We start from the raw sequence: 20,778 nt of genomic DNA, 5'->3' as shown, positions 1-20,778 counted from the left end.
AAAAAAATATTTTTGTGCTTACTTGTACGGAATGTTGATTATGTTTCGTTACGCGAATGCGTTTTCGGTAGTACTGTATGTTGTGTTTTGTATTTCTTTCTCATACTGATAATTCGTTACGCGAGATCGATCGTTTCAAAAATGCATCCAGTTTAGGAAAGTGTTCACACCGCGGTTCATTTTCAGGCTGCATAAAAGGGTGCAAAAATAAAGCATAAAACGTTAAGTGAGAATGTTAAAATAAATAACAAAAAAAAAGTAAAGTAAAGTAAAGTAAAAAACAAAACCCGTCTTTATGATGAAAGTATTTTATTGAGTACTTATAAAACCAAACACATTGATAAGGGGGTAAAAAACGAGCAAAGTAATGAAATATAGGCAAAAAAGAAGCCATTTGGACTCAACTTGGGAGTGTATTTTAAAGCAAAAAAATGTATTAGAAGAAAAGTAAAGAAAAAAACGATGAAAACCAAACATTCTAATGCAACTAACACACTCTAACGCTAATAAAACCTTCCTCTTTCGCAATCGCTTTTCACACATCAGTCCACTATGTATGTGTCTGTATGGGTAGATAGTTTATAATGTAAACTTTAACTTAAACAAAATTTTGGTATTCAAACGAAATGGCTGGCGAAGCGAAGTCTCACACAGCAGGAACCGTTCAATTGGTTTTTGTATTAAAAAACGCTCTTAACCGAAACAAAACTTGTCAAGGATTTTGGGGGGGGGGTGGAGAAATCTGCCCATTTTTTGTTTTTGGTTTACATTACTTTCCTTAGGTTTCTCGCACATGGGGTGGTCGAAACGGACTTTGTTCCGTGAGATCCGATACATATGGGGGAAGGGGGGGGGGGGGGGGGGGGGGGGAAGCTTTGTCGAGTGGTGTGTGTTTACTGACTAATGCTGAAGAACTGCGTAACTTAAATCGACAGATGTTGGTTGAACGGCAAATTGATTGAATTACTATATTAATGACTATATGCATTAGGTTCGTCGATTGGTCAGGAGTAATGTTAATTGAGATGCGTTGGAACTTAATCAGACTAAGGTCACATTTGTTTTCTGGGGGAGAAGGATCTCTGTTTCAACGGTTTTCATTTTGTTTCATCAGCCTTGGAATAAACTTGTCGTTGTTGTTGGCCATCTGTTGAGCAAACAGCTTTAGTTTGACTGGCACTAGCAGCTCGGCGGCGTTAGTTTTATCCTTACAGTTGAAATCATTCCTACACATTAGGTGAAATCATAGTCTACATTAGGTTCGAACCGCAGTTCTGCAACTGCCAACTGGCTGGGACAAATCATCATCCGTTTTGAAGTGTTTTGAGAGTGGGATTGTTAAGTTGTGCGTTACTAAATCGTTACTAAAAACCCTTTTTTTCAAGTTACTCAATACGCTAATAGTGCTACTGCTGCAAACACCCTCCAAAAAAAACAGACTCTATCAGACTTAATGATCTTATACGCAAAACGCGACAATTCTTATCGAACGCAACGTTTATGCCGGGCGTTACACTTAACATGTTAACTGACGCGCTTTTTCGATAAAGAAAATGATTGCTTATGATGCTAAATTAAAACTAAAAACGTTTGAAAACCATCACTATCACTAAACAGCACACAGTGTTATTTGAAATAGGCTTAACTGCTTACAGTAACAAACACATAGATATCTCCACTAGAAATAGCTTTGTTTCAGAAGCTCCTAATCCCACCTAAAATTGAATTTGAGAGATGTTATCAAACTTAGCCCTGCATTCCCATCGTTCCCTGTGATGACTGTGACACCGTTCTTACTGCGAATGATCTCGATCGAGCTCTTGTGGTCAAAGTTTGAAGCAACTTAGAAGATGCTGTGTGAGTTCCAAGTTTCTCAGATGGATGATGCGACATCTTTACAGGGTTTCTCAGGTCAGTTCAAACGGGTAACAGTATATCTCAGCAGCATAAAACGCTCATCCAACATCGTATATGGTAGTCAATCTCATTAGCCCTTTTCAACATGGGAAAACAAACATTCAACGGTGTAAAATCCGAGTTGAGAAGGGTTATGCAGGTTGAGTTGCATATTCGATGCCGGATTAGCGTTTTATGCTGTTGATATACAGTGTTAGAATGTTGAGTTTTCCTGAAAAACCCTGTACATCCAGAGTACAGGTTAAACAGGAACACCTTGTCTCTATTTGAAAATTTCTAACCTTTTTCAAGTGAAGGAAACCCAAAAATGGAAGACCCAAGGAGGTCTTCCTTCGAGGTTCTAGTGCCAAAAAAGAAGAACGAGTCCATTCTTGTGGGATCGGGAATATGTTTTATCCAATTTTGACCACTCAAACCCCTTCTTAGGGGGAATAATTCTATTGGGAAACGGCTAACATTGGATAGAAAACATGCACAAAGCAAATAAATCATGTATGAACAAAGAAAAACAGAAATTAAAATGAATAACTTCAACCGAAAGAAGATGAAATTAATGCAAATCAGTTTGCAAACACACTGACGGTAGTGAGCACTTTTTAAACGTGTTTGCATTTGAATTATCCGGCCAAAGTGATATGACTTTTGGGGGAGGACTGCAACCACCTGGAACGATCCTGGAACGATCGTAAATCTGTGGATGCTGCTGGATAATGAGAGAAAAAGTCCGACAGAGTGTGTGCGATTGTGAAGCAGATCGCCAACACTACACCTTCACCTCTCTCCGTCGCTGCATGCCGCTGCGCATTGGGAACGGGGAACAAATGCCGGGTTACGAAACGTACCCGTCGTAAATGCCCATTCCCCAGCGCCAGGCCTAGTGGAGCCATTCGAGGAAGTTGTACTGCACCACCAGCGGGAACACCATCGAGAACAGGATGCCGGTAAAGATGCCGGTGATGAGCATCGCGGCAGCAAACATGCCGGCCGTCATCGCGTACTGCGGTTCGACCGATTGCGGTGCGTACATCATGCCGAGCGAGCTGAAGTAACCGGACGAGAAGGCCATCACGATCGCAATCCCCCAGTACACCCAGTCGTGATCGATGTAGACGGGAAGGACGCGTGCAATGTTGAGCGGCTGATAGTTGCAGAACAGGAACAGTGGTAGAAAGGCGGCCCGCAACAGCACGGGCCACACCAGGTACTTGGGCTTGGGCCAGGTCACCCAGGACGTTAGCAGGCTGCCGAGCATGGCGCACACGTTGAACGTCAGGAAGCAGCAGATACTCACGAACAGCTCGTCGTCGATGATGAAATCACCGTCCGACCGCTTGATGTCGGAGTGGACGGCCGGGAAGACGGCGAGCGTGATGAAAAACACGAAAAACACATTAAACAGCTGGGGGAACGCTTGCTTGAAGATGGTCCAGTACGGGGGCCGGGCGCCCACGTTCGCCCGCTGGTTCGATTCTATTTCTTTCTCCTTCAGTAGCTCATGGTAGCGATAGAATTTCTAGCAGAGAGAAAGGATACCAAGCAGTACATCGTTAGCATCTCATGCATTAGATTTCTTCTTACACAGGGTTTTAAGGATCATTTTTGAGGTTTTCTATTTCAAGAGTTTTGCTAAAAAGGACGTTTTGTGTTCGTTTTAAAACTGTGGCCCGTAAAGCTCTCTTATACAAGCAGCAGTATCCAACCTAAAAACCTTATTTAAATTAGACTGCATGAAAATGGCTGTTATAAATTAAGCAGATAATCCTATGTATTTATTTTATCGCAAGTTTTAAATTTATACTATAGTAAATTGAAAATCTCTTTATATGTTTCAATCACTAGACAATCAGTCTAATAACACCAATAAATTTAAAAAATATATATTATCATAAACAACTAAACGCTTGGCTCGTTTTATCGCACCAATCGCACGAAAATAAAGCAATACAAAAAGGTGATAAATTGTATGTAAATGAAAAAACTTATGAAGTTTTGAACAAGTACTGTCAATTTTCAAAAATTATTGCAAGCAAACCAGGCCTTTAATATTAGAAGAAGCTATAACAATGTTCTCTGGTTGTAATAAAAAAAGATATTTACAATGAAAATAAAAAGGAATCCTTTCGGAGAGTTGTTTGATTGGAATAACGAAACTTTACAGATAATATAAGCTTCATTGTGTGTTCAATTATTTTAAAATAACTTTATAATACTTTAATTAATTACTTCAATTTTTTATAATCCAAAATCTGAGAACTGAAACAACTCATTCCATGTGTCTTCACGGATATTGGTATTGGTAAAAATCATTCTTATTTTTTAATAATTGATCTTTTCTACGCAGTAAGGACATCTTACCACGCCGCCGGTCTTCACACGGCAGGGCCGGGGTTTCAAATCCCATCCAGACCGCCTCTCCGTACTTAAGGCTGACTACTTTGCTACGGGTAAAATTAAGTCACAGAAAGCCAGGAATGGCAGGCCGAGACCTCTAGAGCTTGTAGTGCCAAGAAAGAAGAAGAAGAAGGACACCTTGTAACTGAATTGAAATCCACTTTCTGATTTCCTTTTTTTTACTCGGTGTGAAACTTGTAGAAATAGAACACCACAAAAATAAAAATCATATCCACGGAAACGAAAAGGGCTAAAGTCTGAATAGATGCCCCCCACTCACGGCACTTACTTTTCGCTACTGAGTTACCTTAAATTTAGGTAAAAGTTAAGCAAAAGTGTTAAAAACTGTTATAATAATAATTTATAATAATTATAAATAATAAATAAATAAAAAAATATAGCAAAAAGTCTTAAAAAGATACACTTTTGCATAACTCACTTGTAAAAATGAGTGCCCGTGAGTGGGGGGCATCTATTCAGACTTTAGCCACGAAAAGTCCACCGGAAGATGGTGCGAAAATGACAATTTAAAAACGAACCGTAAAACCCTGCAATAAGCACTCAGCGCACATCGCACCACACCACAATATACTTACATTTAACGGTAACGCAAAGTACGTGTCGAAACAGAGCAACAGCACAAACATGGCCGTAATGAAGTAGTAAATGGCGGCCGTCCTCACGGACGACGCGAACTGCGAGCTGAGGATCGAGATGATGGACGCAAACGTGCCACTTATGTTCGAACCCAGCACAACCGCGCCCGTATACTTGAACGGCAGCTTGGCCGCCATGCCGTACACCGTGTTTTGATAAATTCCACCGGCCACTGGAAGCGGAAAAGGGGAGAAAATCACATCCTAGTTTAACGGCACAGCGATGATATTCATGCGGTGGAAAGATGAAATACGCACTGTTCAATATCACCACCGTGGTCATCGTGATCCAGAAGAATGCACCGGGCCATTCGGAAGAGTTGATCATGGCCAGCACTACCGTAACGACGAACACGATCACCTCGATCAGGATACTGTAAACGATCCGTTTCGTGAGATTACCACTGCAGGCATAGAATGGGTGGAGGAATACATCGGTTAGAGAAGCAATTGTTGCTGCTAATATTTAAATCCAACTTACCCAAGGTTCATGAAAATGTTGAGCCAATTAAAGAGCAGGTTAGGAACCTGGGACGCGAATCCAACGTACGCTAGAAAGTACGTACCATACTCTAGCTCGACTCCTGTATAGTTTTGACTTAGCTTGTAATCTACAAAGTACTACGGAAAGGAGAAGGATTAATTAACTTTACACGCCCAAAAGCACAACGGCACGCGCGGCAGGATACTTACTGATTTGGCAGTGATGAACATGTTCCACGGCATCAGCGTACCAATACCGTGGATCATCAGCGTTAGAAAGACGAGGCGCAGCTTGTCCTTCGGCGGGTTCGTCTCCATCTTGGCCCGCTCCATCGTCATCCCTGGAAGCACATTCCAGCGCGTTAGTAGATAATACAGCGTGAAAAACATTTCGCTTCCCGCCGAATGTCGCCTGGTTAAACACAACTAAGTAAGCGGAAGCACAACTATCGCGTGCCACACAACGCACTCGTCGGTCGTGCTACACGCAAAATGACCTCTTCACTTCTGTAACGACACTTTTCGACTGGCAACCTCAAGGGGCATCAAACAGCTTGGGGCTTTGGGGCCGAAAAACACAACCATAACCACCAGGCGCGCGCACTGAGCCAACCAGACGCCCTCAACCGAATGGCACACCCTGCTAGAACCCGAAAAATTTAGCCCGAAAAATGCAAACGCGAAACAATTCATCCACACAAGCGAAACGTTGCCACCGGAATGAATGATTCGACGAGCGATCGTTTCCCGGAGGATCGAAGGCATCGTCTCTCGCCAGACGAAACCGGACAGTAGCAAGAGGCGAGAAAGAAAAAGAGATTCCCCAAAGGAAAAACTTGCAACAGAGCGACAAAGAAGACAAAGAAGTTATAGAGAAGCCCTGCTTGAGGATGGGTCCTGCTGGATGACGGTTGAAGACTCGATATTCTTCGGGGTTGTGGAAGCGCAAAGGAAAGACGCAACATGAAATTGCATGTTGAACGTCGCCGCCGTGTGCATCATCATCCTCTCCATCACCTTTGTCGCGGTTTGGTTTTCTCTTTCTGTCCGTCCATGTCTAGATGCAATTCGCGGTTATTTATTTTTTTACTGCTGCTTCCATTAAATTCTTGACCGTCCATTGTGGGGTTTTGTTCTGCGCTGCAGGGAAAATTCGAGGAAATTATGCTGACCGGAGCAGTGCAGAATCCACCCAAGAGCGATGGAGAATGTCTTGAAACTATGTTGGTCTTTTTTGGGACTTAAAACACAAGCGATTGCATCGCCCCATCATCGAATCCATCCTTTAATCGTTTAAAACACGCAACAGAAAATTAGTGACTTATTACTTTTCTCCACTCCAACACAAAATCGATAAGTATGATCGATCGTTTCGAGGCATTTCGTTTTGGGTAAAATTATACTTTATCAGCACGATAAATTAAAAAGCCAACAGGTAATCGTCGCCGTATCGGGAAGATAATGGGAAGAGAAATAAAACAGGACACGACAGGTCCGCGAAGGCCCAGAGAGTCGAAGAAAAATGTTTGCAGGGGTTTTCAGTTGATAAGACAACATCATCAAAGCTTATAGCCACGGTGGCAGGTGTTACAGGGTTGCTCAGGCCATTTCAACATTTTAACAGCAGTTCAAAAGCACAACAGGTGTATCCGACATCGTATATGCAATTGAACCTCGTTAACCCTCCTCAACATGGAAATTAGACTTTCAACTCCTTCAAACTCCAACTCGAAAATGGAAAATGCTTAGTAGACGGAGTTTATACTGCGGGGTTCGATGTTATACTGTTTAATATTTAAATTTTAAACCGTTAACTCAATTGAATAACTCAAAGCAATACGGCCAGGCCGTTCTTGATGAATAAAAAAACTCAATGTGATTTGAAATGATTTTCTTGGTAAAAGATTCGAGAAGGCCTCCCCTAGAATCTTTTGTGTGCAGCACTGTGGCTTATCATTTTTATTGCACAGTGGGATTTTTGTATGGTCATAACTCGGTTGGTATAAACATTGTGCATTGTTCCTTCATACTATTACTGGACAGCGAGTAGAGCATGAAAATATACATTGAAAGAAGTCATTTGAAATGTTATTATTCTTATTTTTTCTCCTTTTGTGAATATCCATGCTCGTTAACAAGCATTAATCGAACCAATGTTCCGTTACAGTCCGGGAACACCGTATATGTTGAGAGGCTGATTGGTCACTCCTAGCGTGACCAACAATTATTACGTAGCTCCTTGTAAGCCAATATAAATGGTCTTGACAGAGGAAGGGGGATTTAATAGAATAATAAGCAATATTTCATTCGACATTACTCAACCATTTTTTACCACATTGAAATCACACTGTGATTGCATGAGGTGTAAATCCTACAGTGCCTAACAAATTTTGTCAGGGGGGAGGGGCTTCTCGAGTCTTTTACCATTTTGTTTTTAAACTTCAATATACTTTTAAAATAAGTCTGTTAAATTTGTATTGTTTATGTTGCGATATTTTCATTCTTTTCTATTTCATAAAGCATTTTTCTTCTTCTTCTTTAACGCCACTCACTGAAAAGATCTCAACAGTCAATCCCTGCCTACGAGGAGGCGATCTGGATGAGATTTGATCCCGGGTCCTGCCGTGTGATCGCCTCGACCACCTGATCAGCTGATTAGAATCAATTGAAATGATACGGGAACTTAAGTTCGAAACTAAGTAGTATCAACCGCAGTGTCGAGATGGAATTTTACAGAGCTGAATGTTTGTTTCCCCGTGCTGAGAAGGATGAACGAGGTTGGATTGCCTGTATGATGTCGGATTAGCCTTTTATTCTGTTGACATTTAGTGTCCTGAGAAACCCTGTATATTCAAAATGGCATGTGTCTAACCAGCTTGGAAGTAGACGTTTCAATTGCAGATCATTTTAACACAAAAATAAATGTTTCCTTCATCCGAGTTCGAAACTCGCTAGCATCAAGGCGTTGAGTTTCTAAGAAAAAATTCAATATTTCCTCGTTCTGGTGACCCGATGATCCACAATTTCTGTTCTCAAGCAAAACTATGTATCTAATCTGAAAGATTAGGTTTCTTTGGATGAAAGGGGTCTGCAGATGATTACTACAAGGTCGTTTGGCTTTGGACGTCAAGGTCCTTTGAAAGGCCTTTTCCCACCTCCGATTATTAGACTATTTTAGGATCAGGCTCCTTCCCTTGAACGACGATTCTGCCAGACAATGAGGACCCCGGAGATCGCCTATTTCGCCTATTACAGTTAAGGGTCGATATGGGCCACCTTTGTTAAACTACCTGAATATTTGAAGGCGTTATACTCCTCCTTTGCCTTTAAGCTGAGAGATGATTTAGTCTTATCAACTGAAAACCCCTGTAAAAAAAATCGAAAATTTGTAACACATCTTTACCTAAAAAAAACCCCTCTTTTCTGAACCCCAACCAGCAACAACACAGCGGCAAATGTGCGCCCCGCGAGGCATGTTTTTGATAAGGCAATTTAAAACATAAACTGTGTCAACTGTATTTGCCCTCACGCACGCGCACCCAAGCCAAAAGTACGATCGGAATGTGTCCCACGTAGTATAAAGCACGAATTGGCTAAAATTCTTCTTCCTTCGGTGGCATTTGGCGTGTTTTGGGCCACGCAATCAAAGAGAGGTTTTTCTTTTTTCGGCAGGGGTTATATGAGACAGCAGAGACCAATGAATTATTGTTTCCAATCGAGCAATAATTCACACACACACATGCGTCCCCCCCCCCCCCCCAAGGATGGAGGGGAGTTGGCGGGCTACCTAATTTGTTCCCTCTGTTACCTTAACGGAGCTCTAAAGTGCATGTTTCCGTGCGCTTCTTTTGCTGACGATCGTACAATTTTGCGTGCGGACAGTAGAGTTAAGCGCGCTAAGCCGACACTTGGTGCGAACGAAGGAAGAAAACATTGCCCACAAATGGAAACACGACCAACCACCTTCACACCCTGTTAAAGGTGCCCAGTGGGGGTGTGTTTTATTCTTTAAAACGAATGGCATATTCTGTTACCGCGAATTAGCTTTATAAGAACAGGCCTGTCCCTAAATCATATCTCTACCTGCGGCCGCCGAGCGAGCAGCTATCCTTTGCAGGTAGGCGGGAAAGGAGCAGAACACTTACCCCTGAAGTTGAGCTCATCGTTTGGAAGATTGTGCTCTTCCCAGGCCGGCGTAAGCCGCACCGGTTCCATCTTTTCCAGGAACGGAACCTTTTCCGTCTCATTGTGGGACGCTGGCGTAGCTGCAACGGGAAGCGAAGTTTATATTAAAGTCGGGGTTTTTGTTTAACAAACGTTGCTTTATTTACTAGTTTGCCAGTGTGTGTGTGTCTAGGGTGTTTATAAAAGTTGAGCAAAACCCCCAGCGCGCGTGTTTCCCCGGACCCAATGCAATAAGCGCTAAATGTGCTATTAAAACTGGCACGGTCTCAAGTCCTTTGACTGCGCGGGTGACTGATAGGAGCGAATGATGATGATGATGATGATGATAATGGCTTTCTTCTAAACCGACCGTGTCCTACATTCAATCATCCTTTTGTTGCATAATGCGGCCATTAATCAAACACTAATGACACATAATACCGGAAGGTTAATCAGATTGGCAGCCGGTCGCGGCCAGCCTGAATGAGCTGTGTTTTCTCTAGGGGTCGTTTGTGGATCGTATCATCTGCAAACAGCTAACAATAACTTATTTATTACGTGGAAGCTGCATACTTTAAATGCGATCGTTATTTATTGTCTACCCGGTGCCCTCTAGAGTGCTCTCGGCCTGCAATCAACACCATTCGCCGGCAGTCCGAGCAGTTTTTTTTTCAAGTGCAACGAACGGACATCGGCACGTCTTGCGAACCTGCCTGCTCTGCTCTGCTGCATAAAGAAATCTCGAGCACAATTTAATCTGTACTGACGGGGGCGATAAACAACCCCTTGCTCATCGCGGTACCTCGACCGGTGGAAACGAACTTTTTTTACACACACACACACACACACACCACGTGTGTTGATCAAGCAAGCGAGCGACTCTTCACGAGACGAGTTTTCGAGATGATCGAAGGAACTGTTGGTTGGCCACCGTTCTTCCTGCCAAATGAGCATCCTATCCTGACACTGGCTAGACGAAAAACAACAACTTGATGCTGCTCCTCGTTCCGTCCGCTAACTTTACCACCAATCCGCTCGCCGTTTTGATACGCGTGATGAATGACTAGAATAAAGTTACGAGATCTATTTTTATCAACGCGCGCGCATTAAATCGTGTACCGCCGTCCACCCGCCCCGACTGCCTTCCTTTGGGGTCAGTTGCTCCTTGATTTTCACAAATTACAGCAGCACTGGTTTGGCCTTCTTGGATAGATGGATGGATGGATGGACAATAGATCAATTGGGCAGGAATGCGTATAAGCGCTCCCTAGCAGCAACGCTCCCCCCATGTGTGTGTGTGGCGAAAGGAATTTCTTTTGATCTAGTCGTCGGTGGCGATCCGCGCGATCCATGGCGACCATGACGATTACGCCATGGTGAAGGCCCACACGCACCAAGTTCAATCAATTTATTAGTCAATTATGTTACGGGAAGAAGAGAGAGAGAGAGAGAGAGAGAGCGAGAAATTCATGAGAACGTACAAGCAACTATGCTGCTGCCAAGAGTCACATAGATCAATCAATCTTCTCTCGAGAGCGAGTGTGTGTGAGGAGGTGTGCCCAGCCAGCATCACTTCTTCAACGTTTTGGTCGTGCTGTAAAAAGGGGTTCCCTGCCTTTTGATAAGGGGAAACATCGATGCTACATTATCATTTGTACGAAAAAATATATGTCACGTAATCTTATTAACCAAAGCTATTTCCGCACAAAAATCGGCTTAGAACATATGACGTGACCTTTAACATCGACGCATCTAACAGCGTTCGACGTTTAAAATGACTTGATAACAATTAACAGTTGACCATGATAAGATTAAATGCTGTTTTCTTGCGCGTGTGTGTCTGATTGCGTCAAATACACGGCGAGGATCAAAAATAGCTTCCCGCAACAATGTAGCCCGAATCCCCACGTGTCCCGCATCCGAAAGTTTTGGAATTACTTTCCCGCGCATGTACCCCTTTCTAAACAATAAACTATTCAAATCCGCTTGTCTTTTGGACCACGCGGACCGTGGAGATCACCGTTTAAAATTAGCGCATAAGCATGTTTAGACGTACGTCACCGTCACCGACAACAGCATCGCGCCGCGTGCTGAAATGGTCCAGCGAATTGACCAAACACAAACCGTTTGTGTTTCCGGTTTCCCACACCCTCAGTCGCTAAATGGGAATTCACATAGCAAATACTTACCGCCGCTTCTGCTGCTAACGACACTAATGTTGCCTCCATTTATTCGGCCACCAGCGCCACCGGTGCCGGGGAGCAGATTTTGACTATCGTACGATGCCATCGCTCGTGTGCACTTTATAGAAGCTCCTTGCGCGGGACACTAACCGTTGCACCTTTTTGCCTAGCGGTTCCTCTCAAACGGCGCCTTATTCTATCACATAACAAGCACACGCGCCCTCCCCCACACCACCGAGCGTTTTGCTAGCGTTGAACCCGTTGGTTGGATCAACTACTTCTGCGCGCCCCCTTCAAACGCACGTTTGCAACATGATAGCAATGCAGAGTAATTCCGGTTTAATAAACGCTGCCAACCGCAACCTGTGTTGCTGCATCAAGCAGCAGGGCTGTTTCTTAGCCGACTGGTGGCGTACCCGGCCGGTCGGTCGGTCATGGGCGTATTATGCAAGATCCGCGTGTTTTCGTTTGACGGTTTTCTACACCATTCCTTCCCGGCGTATTCAATTACAGGGTCCCCGGGGCTGGCCGCACTCTTTGGTACATAAATATGCGTTGATAGCACACACACACGCTGGTAGTGAAGCACTTGAGCAGAAAGCCCGCTACAACTTTGCCTCGGGGGGGTCGTGCGCCGTCGACGACTCAGTCTGTAATGAAACGAAGAGTAACGATCGAGTTAATGAACGGCGGTGGGAGAATCGGTAGGAGATAAAATCAATGATTGATAAGGGACTAGTACCCCGCTACTATCTAATGTCTCAATCAATCGTAATGAATATTTTCGTCCGCTCTTGCGCTCATCGACCCAAACCTGCAAAAGATCGATTCCCGCTCTGTACATAGAAACAGTGGACAGGCAATACACTTTTAATGATTTTGCTGAATGAGTGGAGGGGGAGGGGGGCTTGGTCTTATCAACTTTACTTGGTGCAGCAGCCGCAGCAGCAATACTACTCGGGACACCGGTTCCGAAAGCCCATTATTGAATGACGCCAGACACCCCAAAAGTTGGCAAGGTTACAGTACCGATAACCAGCTGATAATGTTGAAACGGGAAAACAATGGGAAACGGACATAATGCTATCAATATGTGCTGATATGTGGACCCCGTGTCTCGGCAAACGCGCTGGAAGGATGCCAAAGCCTACGGGACGGACACTTTGTTGCGAGAAGAATTTACATTATATAACAAGATTAATTGCAAGCCTTGCTCGTTCTTTAGCCATTTAGTACTAGAATGGATTAATGAATGAAGACTCAACAGATCCTCGTTATTGTCGATGTAAATTGGACTAAGGCGCGTGCTACCCATTACTGTCGCTAGCAAAATGCATACTAAAAAGCAACGTGACGATCATTTTAAAAGAGCTGCTCGATCGCTTCCGGAGGAGCTGTCTGCCTTGCAACAAAACGTGCCGATCGATGTCTGTGACGGGTCTGTTGAATTGCATCGGTTGGGTCTGTGTTTGCAGAGCTGCCGGGTGCGTGTGTGTTGCTTTCGAGTGCAACGGCTACTGTGACGAGCATTTGGCGCGAACACGCACTCTTCTTGGAATATTGTTTACACAAGCTGCATATTCGTTCGCGCAATCGTTCGCTCGGGAAAGTAAATGATTCATAATGAGTATATCCATGCATCCATGCTTCCGAAATCTACAGTCGGCTGGCTGTTGACTGTTGCCCTCTACACTGATACCTAATTGATAAAACGAAAGCAAACACACAATAATAAATGCATTCATATTGCAGTGGCTAGAGTTCGGGAGGTTCCCGTCTGTTATCACGTTCGCCTTCTAAGCGCACTCGCACAGATAACAGTGTGTCGTTGCACAATTGATACACGTGGGAAGTGAGCCCCCACGTAGTAGTAGTAGTAGAGCGGGCGTACTGATTTGTAGTTCCAAGAACGCGCTCGATGCAGCAGCGTGGCGTTCGTCTCGGTCCCGGGGGGTTCGGTACTCGCAACCGGAAGCAGCACTACATGTCAAAACCGCACACCGCGCGCACTGTGACAAGTGAACCATTTGGACAAGAATCGATTTTCGGCCGAAATTTTCTAGGACCTATTTTTAGCAGAGCACATTTTCACCACGCGTACTTTGGTAGAGATAGGAGCATGGGTTGTGTTGGTCCATCTGAAGCACGGGCAAGGGTAGTATGCTAATCTAACTCTGACCCATCAACCGTGAACGACGTCGATGTGCACTGGTGCTTACTGTTGCTTCAGTTGGCCGCTTCCTTTCTCCCCGCCCCCCGAAAGGCATTATGACATGCAGGATTTTCCTCGGATTGCTCACAAGAAAACACACGCTGCAACAGGACACTCGTGAGACACATTCGATAGGTACACACCGTTTTCGTTGCGTTTCTATACCGCACCGTTCACCATCGATCAAACAAACAATGAACCAGCTAGAGCAACAGTAGCACTCTCTGTTTGGAAGGTTTTCAGTTTGCGGCTAGCTGCAAAATCGATACCTGCAAGAAACATGCCTTGTTTTGGTGGCCGTTAGGCGGTTTAGCCGAACTTACCTTCGCCACACGTTTCACTCTCGGCGGGGAGGTTAATTATGCGCCGCTTCGGAAAACACCAACCCTAGGCGGTGTTTATTCCGTTCACGTGATGGCCAGTGACGGTAGCGGCAATTCCGGTTCAACGAAATAACCGTATTGAACGTTGTTGGTGGTGTTATTGCGAGTAAGCAGCCTTCTTCTTTCTCTTGCTCGAGCTTGCGTCCATCGACGTGATAAGTGGCGTTTATACGGTGCGTCGATGAGCGAACGGTGCGGAAAATTGGTGTAGCTGAAAAAGAGCAACAAACATATTTGATAATGAAAATGCAGAAGTGGTTTTAATTAACATCGATGGCACAAATATGGTACAAATAAAGGATTTCAAATGTCGCAATAAAAACTTAATGTTACGAAACAGCACCAAACTGATGGATCATAGCACATCCCCCTTAAGCTGTTTTCAGAATGGCTCCACATTTAGGATATATTACAGCACCTTGAATCAAATACACGAAGGTGTATTTGTGTGGTGTTTACAGAAAGTTGAATGATAATAATGTTTGCTGAACGAAACTATTAGTAAAAAACGTGTTGAACGTTTAATGAGAATTTTTCAAGAGAAAGTTTCTTCATCGATTTATTTGTCGATCAACGAAAACGTCGCCATGTTGTTGTTTGGGTTTTTTAAATGCCAGAACGCTGACAGTAATGACATTTACAGCGTGTAAACAAATCAACACAACAACACAAGCCGCTCGGATTACCGTCTAATTTGTTGCATTTTAAATTAAGAAATAAGCCACAAATTGCAATGGTCAGCAGTAAAACACAGCTTGCCGAGTTGCAAGAGTACTTCAAGGGGCACAATAAAAGCAGAGAAGCATCGAAGGCCCACACAGCGAAGGTGCATTCGGTCGGGTGGAATTGCGATGGACGCCGCTTGGCTTCCGGTTCGTTCGACAAAACGGTGGCCGTGTTTACACTCGATCGTGACCGTTTGGTAAATGAAACAAATGTTGTTAGTGAGCCATCGTAGAAGCATGGTGTTGACGTGTACTTAAATTTACAGAACAAGGAAAGCACTTACCGTGGCCATACCGGATCTGTTGACCAACTGTGCTGGCATGCATCGATGCCGGATCTGCTCAGCACTGCCAGCGGCGATAAGACCGTGCGCATATGGGACGTTCGGGTGGGCAAGTGTGCCACGTTCATCAACACGAAGGGAGAAAACATTAACATTACCTGGTCACCGGATGGGCACACGATAGCGGTCGGCAACAAGGAGGATCTGGTCACGTTCATCGACACACGCACGCACAAGATTCGGGCCGAGGAGCAGTTCAGCTTCGAGGTGAACGAAATCGCCTGGAGCAATGGAAGTGATTTGTTTTTCCTCACCAACGGGCAGGGCTGCGTACACATACTGAACTATCCGAATCTGGAGCTGCAGCAGGTACTGAAGGCACACCCAAGCACCTGCATCTGTATCGAGTTTGATCCGACGGGCAAATATTTCGCTACCGGGTCGGCCGATGCGCTTGTTTCGCTGTGGGACGCTGAAGAGTTGGCTTGTTTGAGGGTGTTTTCTCGACTCGATTGGCCGGTGCGTACGATTTCATTCAGCCACGATGGAAAGCTGTTGGCTTCGGCGAGTGAAGATTTGATCATCGACATAGGTGACACGGAAACGGGCGAAAAGGTGGCAGATATTTCGGTCGATGCGGCCACCTTTACCGTTGCCTGGCACCCGAAACAGTACATTTTGGCGTACGCCTGCGACGACAAGGATGCTAACGATAGGCGAAGGGATGCGGGCAGCTTGAAAGTGTGGGGATTTTCAGAATAGGTTTAAGCGCGAGTGGGGTTGACTAAATACAAATTCGTACCAGCATTAACTCCTCGGTTTTACCAATCCTCTTTGACCGATGTTCATGTGTGCTTTTTCAATTTCATGGTTGTCAATATTTATTTGAATTATTTTCTTACGCCCAAGTTTCTTCCTGATACCGGTTCGCTTGGATCATGTCTTCGATGTACTGTGCGTCACCGATTGCTTCAACTAACGCTTCCTTAACTGCTTGGGGCATATTTTTAGAGCTTCCGGAAAGCAGTACATATCCACCGTTTTCAACCAGCAACTTTTTCAACAAAACACCCTGCTTCTTGATGAGATGCTGTACATACACCTTGTCCGGTTGGTCGCGGGAAAATGCACAAAACAGCTGCAGCATGCCACTCTGCTCCATTCGCTTGAGGTCTTCTTCGCAGTGGAAATCGGCGGTAGAACTACGACAACCGAAAAACAATACCAACGGTGCTGAGGTAGGCGTTTCGGAGAGTTCTCTTTCCTGGAGAATGCCGCGGAATGGTGCTAATCCGGTTCCTGGTCCAATCATTACGAGCGGAATTTTCTGTACAATCAAGCGAAGAAGAACATAAAATTAGCCTCCAATAATAATCAGATTTCTTTTTTCTGGCTACTTACATTATCTGCCGGCAGCTGGAACGTACTCTTTCGCACCCAAGCATTTATCACCTGGCCCGGCGTCAATCGTTTCAGCCAGTGTGAACACAAACCGCGCCTCGGAACACTAAGCTTCGTCTTGTACTCTATAACAGCCACCAGTATTTGCAACTTGCCACTTTCCACTGCGGATGCGATCGAAAACGCTCTCGGTTTAATGGGTTGAAATAGCTCAAACAGTGCTTCGAGCGTGAGACATTTGGTGGCGTGTGGAAAATCTTGCAGAACCTCCAGTATTGTTCGTCTCGGTCGGTTGGCGTAGGAGAACAGTTCTTCCTGACCTTCGTAGCGGCTGAATTCAATTAGTTTTTCGCGCTCGAGCTCGTTTGTACAATTTTTGGCCAACACCGCGAATGCCCGCGCACGTGGTATCGCCGTTAAATCCCAGTACTGTTCCGCGATGGCAAGCAGGGGTAATGCTCGTTGAAGAATTGATGGTACAGGCATTTCTGTGATAAATATAAACGCCAAATTAATCATGTATTGTGTTTAAAACGTAAGAATAAAGCGAAAACAATGGTCTATTTTTTAAATTTGTTTAAAAATTTAACGTTTTGTCATCCACGCGAACAGATAAGATGTGCACAGTGTAAGCGTTGTGCCAACAAGGCGACTACGAACAGACACATTGCTCGAGTTGAGAAACGCACCTCAATACACGGCAGATGACATTCGCCCGAAAACAACGTGCGATTGTTTGTGTATTTTTCAACAGGAAAGCAACTGCTATTCGCTCTACTCGTGCAATTAGTGTCTGTAAAATACATAAAATTCACCCAAAATGCTTCGCCGGCAAGCACGTCTGCGAAGAGAATACCTCTTCCGAAAGGCGGTCGAAAACAAGCACAAAACCATCCAGGATAAAAAGGAACGCATCAAACGATCGCTCGAGGAGCACATACCGATCCATGGCGACCTCAAAAAGGATGCACTGGCGCTGCAGGAAAAACTGAAATGGACCGACGAAGGGCCAAAGCGAGCGGCGGAAATCGGTGGTGAAAGTGGCGGAGCAAACACGGCCGACTCGAAAGACGACGAGTACCGGTACGCTGGTTGTGAGGATCCAAAGATCATGATCACAACGTCGCGCGATCCATCGTCCCGGTTGATACAGTTCGTAAAGGAGTTGCGACTGATCTTTCCCAATGCGCAGCGTATGAACCGTGGTAACTTCGAGATGAAACAGCTCGTACATGCGTGTCGCGCGAACAATGTGACCGATTTCATTGTGGTGCACGAGCATGGTGGCGTACCGGACAATCTCATCATCTGCCACCTGCCGTACGGTCCGACGGCAAGCTTCAACATTTCCGGGATCGTAATGCGTCACGACATTCCTGAGATGGGGACGATGAGCGAACAGAAGCCGCACCTGATCTTTCACAACTTCAAGACGAAGCTGGCCGAACGGACGATGTCCATCCTGCGGTATCTGTTCCCGGTGCCGAAGGAAGACTCGAAGCGCGTCATGACGTTTGCGAACCATGATGACTTCATTAGCTTCCGGCATCACACGTACCGCATGGTGGATAAGCAGCTGGAGCTGACCGAGTGTGGACCACGCTTTCAGCTGAAGCTGTACCAGATCAAGCTGGGCACGCTGGACGAGTTGGATGCGGCGGACACGGAATGGGTTTACCGACCGTACATGAACACGGCAGCCAAGAGACGCTTTCTGTCGGATGACGACGGTTGGCAGGACGGTAATCAGGCGCAAGAATAACCGAACATGTATGGTGTAATAAAGAAGGCAAACATTGTCGATAACAAGTGTATGTGGAGACGTGTTGGGCTGTGAGTGTTTCTAAACCGTCGGAAAACAGGGTGCAGTGTTCGATTGCAAAGTTGCAGCACTAATTCCTACCATCCATCACCATCATCATTATCTTATCCGGTTCTGCCTGGACAACGAGATATCTCATGAGACAATCGGGCCCAGCTACTGTCCATTGTGGAATTGTATCACAGCTAATCGCGTTTTGCCTCTATAGCGACTATAACCTTGTCAGATCGTTTAATATGAAACGTGTTCAAACTTACCCGAATCGATGGCTTTCACTTGGACAACCGTTTCCCGGCCAACGTTTATCTCGTGCTGGTTGAACAGCTCAAACAGCTGGTCGATGCTCTCGCTGGAGTTGTGCGGTCTAACGTAAAGCACATCGCCCGGACACCAAGGGACTGCCTTTTTCTCGAACGTTATCATCCGAACGTCCTGAAAGTGGTCCACCGCCGTTGTACGTCGATTTTCCACTACCATCGTTTGAAACCCGTTCGGCATTTTAACGTCCGCGTACAGATCGATCTCTCCCGCTTGCTGTTTTGCTTCCTTTACAATTTCCACATTCCACCTGAACTCTCGGGGACTTTCGGGAAACTTGTGCGTACCGGCCGGAAATGGTACGATGCGTACCAGCTCGTCCCATAACTGGTCGAGCCAGGGCAGAAAAACGGCTCCATATCCGAGATCGTGCTGATCGTCACAAAGCCCAACCGGAAGCAGTGCACTGCCACCGAGCTGCAGCAATCGTTTGTGCAGCTTTTTCGCAACGTAGTTAAACTTCGGATAGCGCGAATCACCCAGCCCCAGTACGGCAAAGTGCACTTGTTGCAGGGAATCGGTGGGAAGGCTTTTCCGGAGCAGAAACTTCCAGAATCGCTTCATATTGTCCGGTTCTTCGCCTTGCCCGTACGTGGAGCATACACACACCACGAACCGTTCGCCGATCAGTTCCGATACGTCGTATTCGTCCATCGGCAGTACGTTCCCGCGGAAGAAGTACATCTTCGATTCGCGCCATATCTGCTCCGCCAGATCTTGTGCCGTTCCGGACTGGCTGCCGTACAGGATGGTAAGCTTACGTTCCATCATCTTCGTGCTGGTTTGGAGTACACTTTTCCGGAAGAAAACACACCTAGCCCGCACCACTGTTGTTCTTTATCTCGTTATTATGGTGCAATCCGAGGCACTGTTTATATCGGGCATTGTCTTCGTTTACTGTACCTTTCTCTTTCTCGCATTCATGCAAAATTTTCGCCCCTAATCAGCTGATCGGGTTTGACAGCTACATTTCGCCCTAGTTGGCGATGTTTTTTTGTGAAGAAGCGAAAAGGTTCAAATTGATCGTTAATGTGGGGTTCCAATTGGTCGTTAGATTATGTGCCAATCTGTATCAGTTTAGGAAAAGGAATAAATGAAAGAAAAATTAGAGTTCTTTCTGAGGTTTGTAGAAAATAATAAGAGGCATAACAAATTAACAAGGGCTCGAGAATAAAAAGGCATCAGGCACCGACGGAATAGTAGCCGAACTGAATGGTGGTGCAGCACTCGAAGAGGAAATTCAAAAAATTGTTACTGAGGAATGGGATAGTGGATCGATGTCTTACGCTGATGATTTGGACATCGTTGGTTTGAGGCTCTCCTCATCTGGGTGATGGTTGCCAACCGGTCATGTTACTGTTTGAGAAAACTTCTCCTCTCAAGAGGAAGAAGCTCAGAAGGATTTTTGGTCTGGTATGTGTATAAGAACAATGGAGGAGGTGTGATATAATGACTGTATCGTGATCTCAGAATCGTGCAGCGAATTCAGTGGGCTTATCGTAGCATGTTTTTCTCATGGACGACACATTTATTAAAGTCGGTTTAGCCCATCTATATTGTCAGAGGATGCGTATTAGGTCTGAACTGAGATGGAGTGTTGGCGCTGATGCGTCTGCCAGAAAGGTCAGGATATTGGATTAATAGACGCCGGCGTTGAGGCCCCGCTTTTGTAGTACGATACATCGATAGCGATCTTTTTCCAGACATAAGAATAATTCGAAAGTACTGTAACCAAGGCTTAGGATATGCTTCACGATTTTCAACTTTGATTAGGAATTAAAATGACTTTTTTTTGCATCGTTCTGATCTCTGGGGCCAGGGCTTATTGCTAGGAATTAA

The 20,778-nt window shown here is 45.1% G+C and overlaps 3 protein-coding genes across 5 annotated transcripts; 2 read left to right on the top strand and 1 right to left on the bottom strand.

Annotated features, from left to right (window-relative positions):
- Positions 1–292: 292 nt before the first annotated feature.
- Positions 293–19,839, bottom strand: LOC118502548 (NADPH-dependent diflavin oxidoreductase 1). Of its 3 annotated transcripts, XM_036034829.1 has the most exons (9): positions 18,879–19,839; positions 16,800–17,287; positions 16,429–16,725; positions 9,593–9,680; positions 5,658–5,788; positions 5,446–5,585; positions 5,223–5,368; positions 4,905–5,137; positions 293–3,430 (listed from the first exon to the last, which is right to left on the bottom strand). In XM_036034829.1, exons 1-9 carry the CDS (start codon positions 19,708–19,710, stop codon positions 2,792–2,794), a joined length of 2,994 nt encoding a protein of 997 aa, XP_035890722.1. In that variant the 5' UTR covers positions 19,711–19,839; the 3' UTR covers positions 293–2,791. The 3 variants fall into 3 exon arrangements, with proteins under 3 accessions (XP_035890722.1, XP_035890720.1, XP_035890721.1); XM_036034827.1 differs by lacking the exons at positions 16,429–16,725; positions 16,800–17,287; positions 18,879–19,839 and adding exons at positions 11,801–12,444; positions 14,330–14,512 and having other exon boundaries at positions 9,593–9,712; XM_036034828.1 differs by lacking the exons at positions 16,429–16,725; positions 16,800–17,287; positions 18,879–19,839 and adding exons at positions 11,801–12,444; positions 14,014–14,033 and having other exon boundaries at positions 9,593–9,712.
- Positions 15,025–16,209, top strand: LOC118502551 (THO complex subunit 3). The gene is made up of 2 exons (XM_036034847.1): positions 15,025–15,311; positions 15,381–16,209. The coding sequence occupies exons 1-2, from the start codon at positions 15,123–15,125 to the stop codon at positions 16,158–16,160; spliced, it is 969 nt and encodes a 322-aa protein (XP_035890740.1). The 5' UTR covers positions 15,025–15,122; the 3' UTR covers positions 16,161–16,209.
- LOC118502552 (U3 small nucleolar ribonucleoprotein protein IMP4) lies at positions 17,505–18,613 on the top strand. The gene has a single exon (XM_036034848.1). It carries the CDS (start codon positions 17,620–17,622, stop codon positions 18,559–18,561), a length of 942 nt encoding a protein of 313 aa, XP_035890741.1. The 5' UTR covers positions 17,505–17,619; the 3' UTR covers positions 18,562–18,613.
- Positions 19,840–20,778: the final 939 nt, after the last annotated feature.

The sequence above is a fragment of the Anopheles stephensi genome, chromosome 2 (genome assembly GCF_013141755.1).
Source record: "Anopheles stephensi strain Indian chromosome 2, UCI_ANSTEP_V1.0, whole genome shotgun sequence".
In the NCBI taxonomy this organism is placed as follows: domain Eukaryota; kingdom Metazoa; phylum Arthropoda; class Insecta; order Diptera; family Culicidae; genus Anopheles; species Anopheles stephensi.
This window is presented reverse-complemented; position numbering and strand designations above follow the sequence as displayed.

What these genes read in the sequence shown, in the direction of transcription:
- LOC118502551 (XM_036034847.1), top strand. Translation starts at nt 15,123, where the DNA reads ATGGTCAGCAGTAAAACACAGCTTGCCGAGTTGCAAGAGTACTTCAAG. An exon ending in CACTCGATCGTGACCGTTTG is followed by an intron (nt 15,312 to 15,380) that starts GTAAATGAAACA and finishes TTAAATTTACAG; the next exon opens with AACAAGGAAAGCACTTACCG.
- LOC118502552 (XM_036034848.1), top strand. Translation starts at nt 17,620, where the DNA reads ATGCTTCGCCGGCAAGCACGTCTGCGAAGAGAATACCTCTTCCGAAAG.
- LOC118502548 (XM_036034829.1), bottom strand. Translation starts at nt 19,710, where the DNA reads ATGATGGAACGTAAGCTTACCATCCTGTACGGCAGCCAGTCCGGAACG. An exon ending in TGGTTGAAAACGGTGGATAT is followed by an intron (nt 9,681 to 16,428) that starts GTACTGCTTTCC and finishes GAGACGGAAAAG; the next exon opens with GTTCCGTTCCTGGAAAAGAT. An exon ending in CGATGAGCTCAACTTCAGGG is followed by an intron (nt 5,789 to 9,592) that starts GTAAGTGTTCTG and finishes ATGTGCTTCCAG; the next exon opens with GGATGACGATGGAGCGGGCC.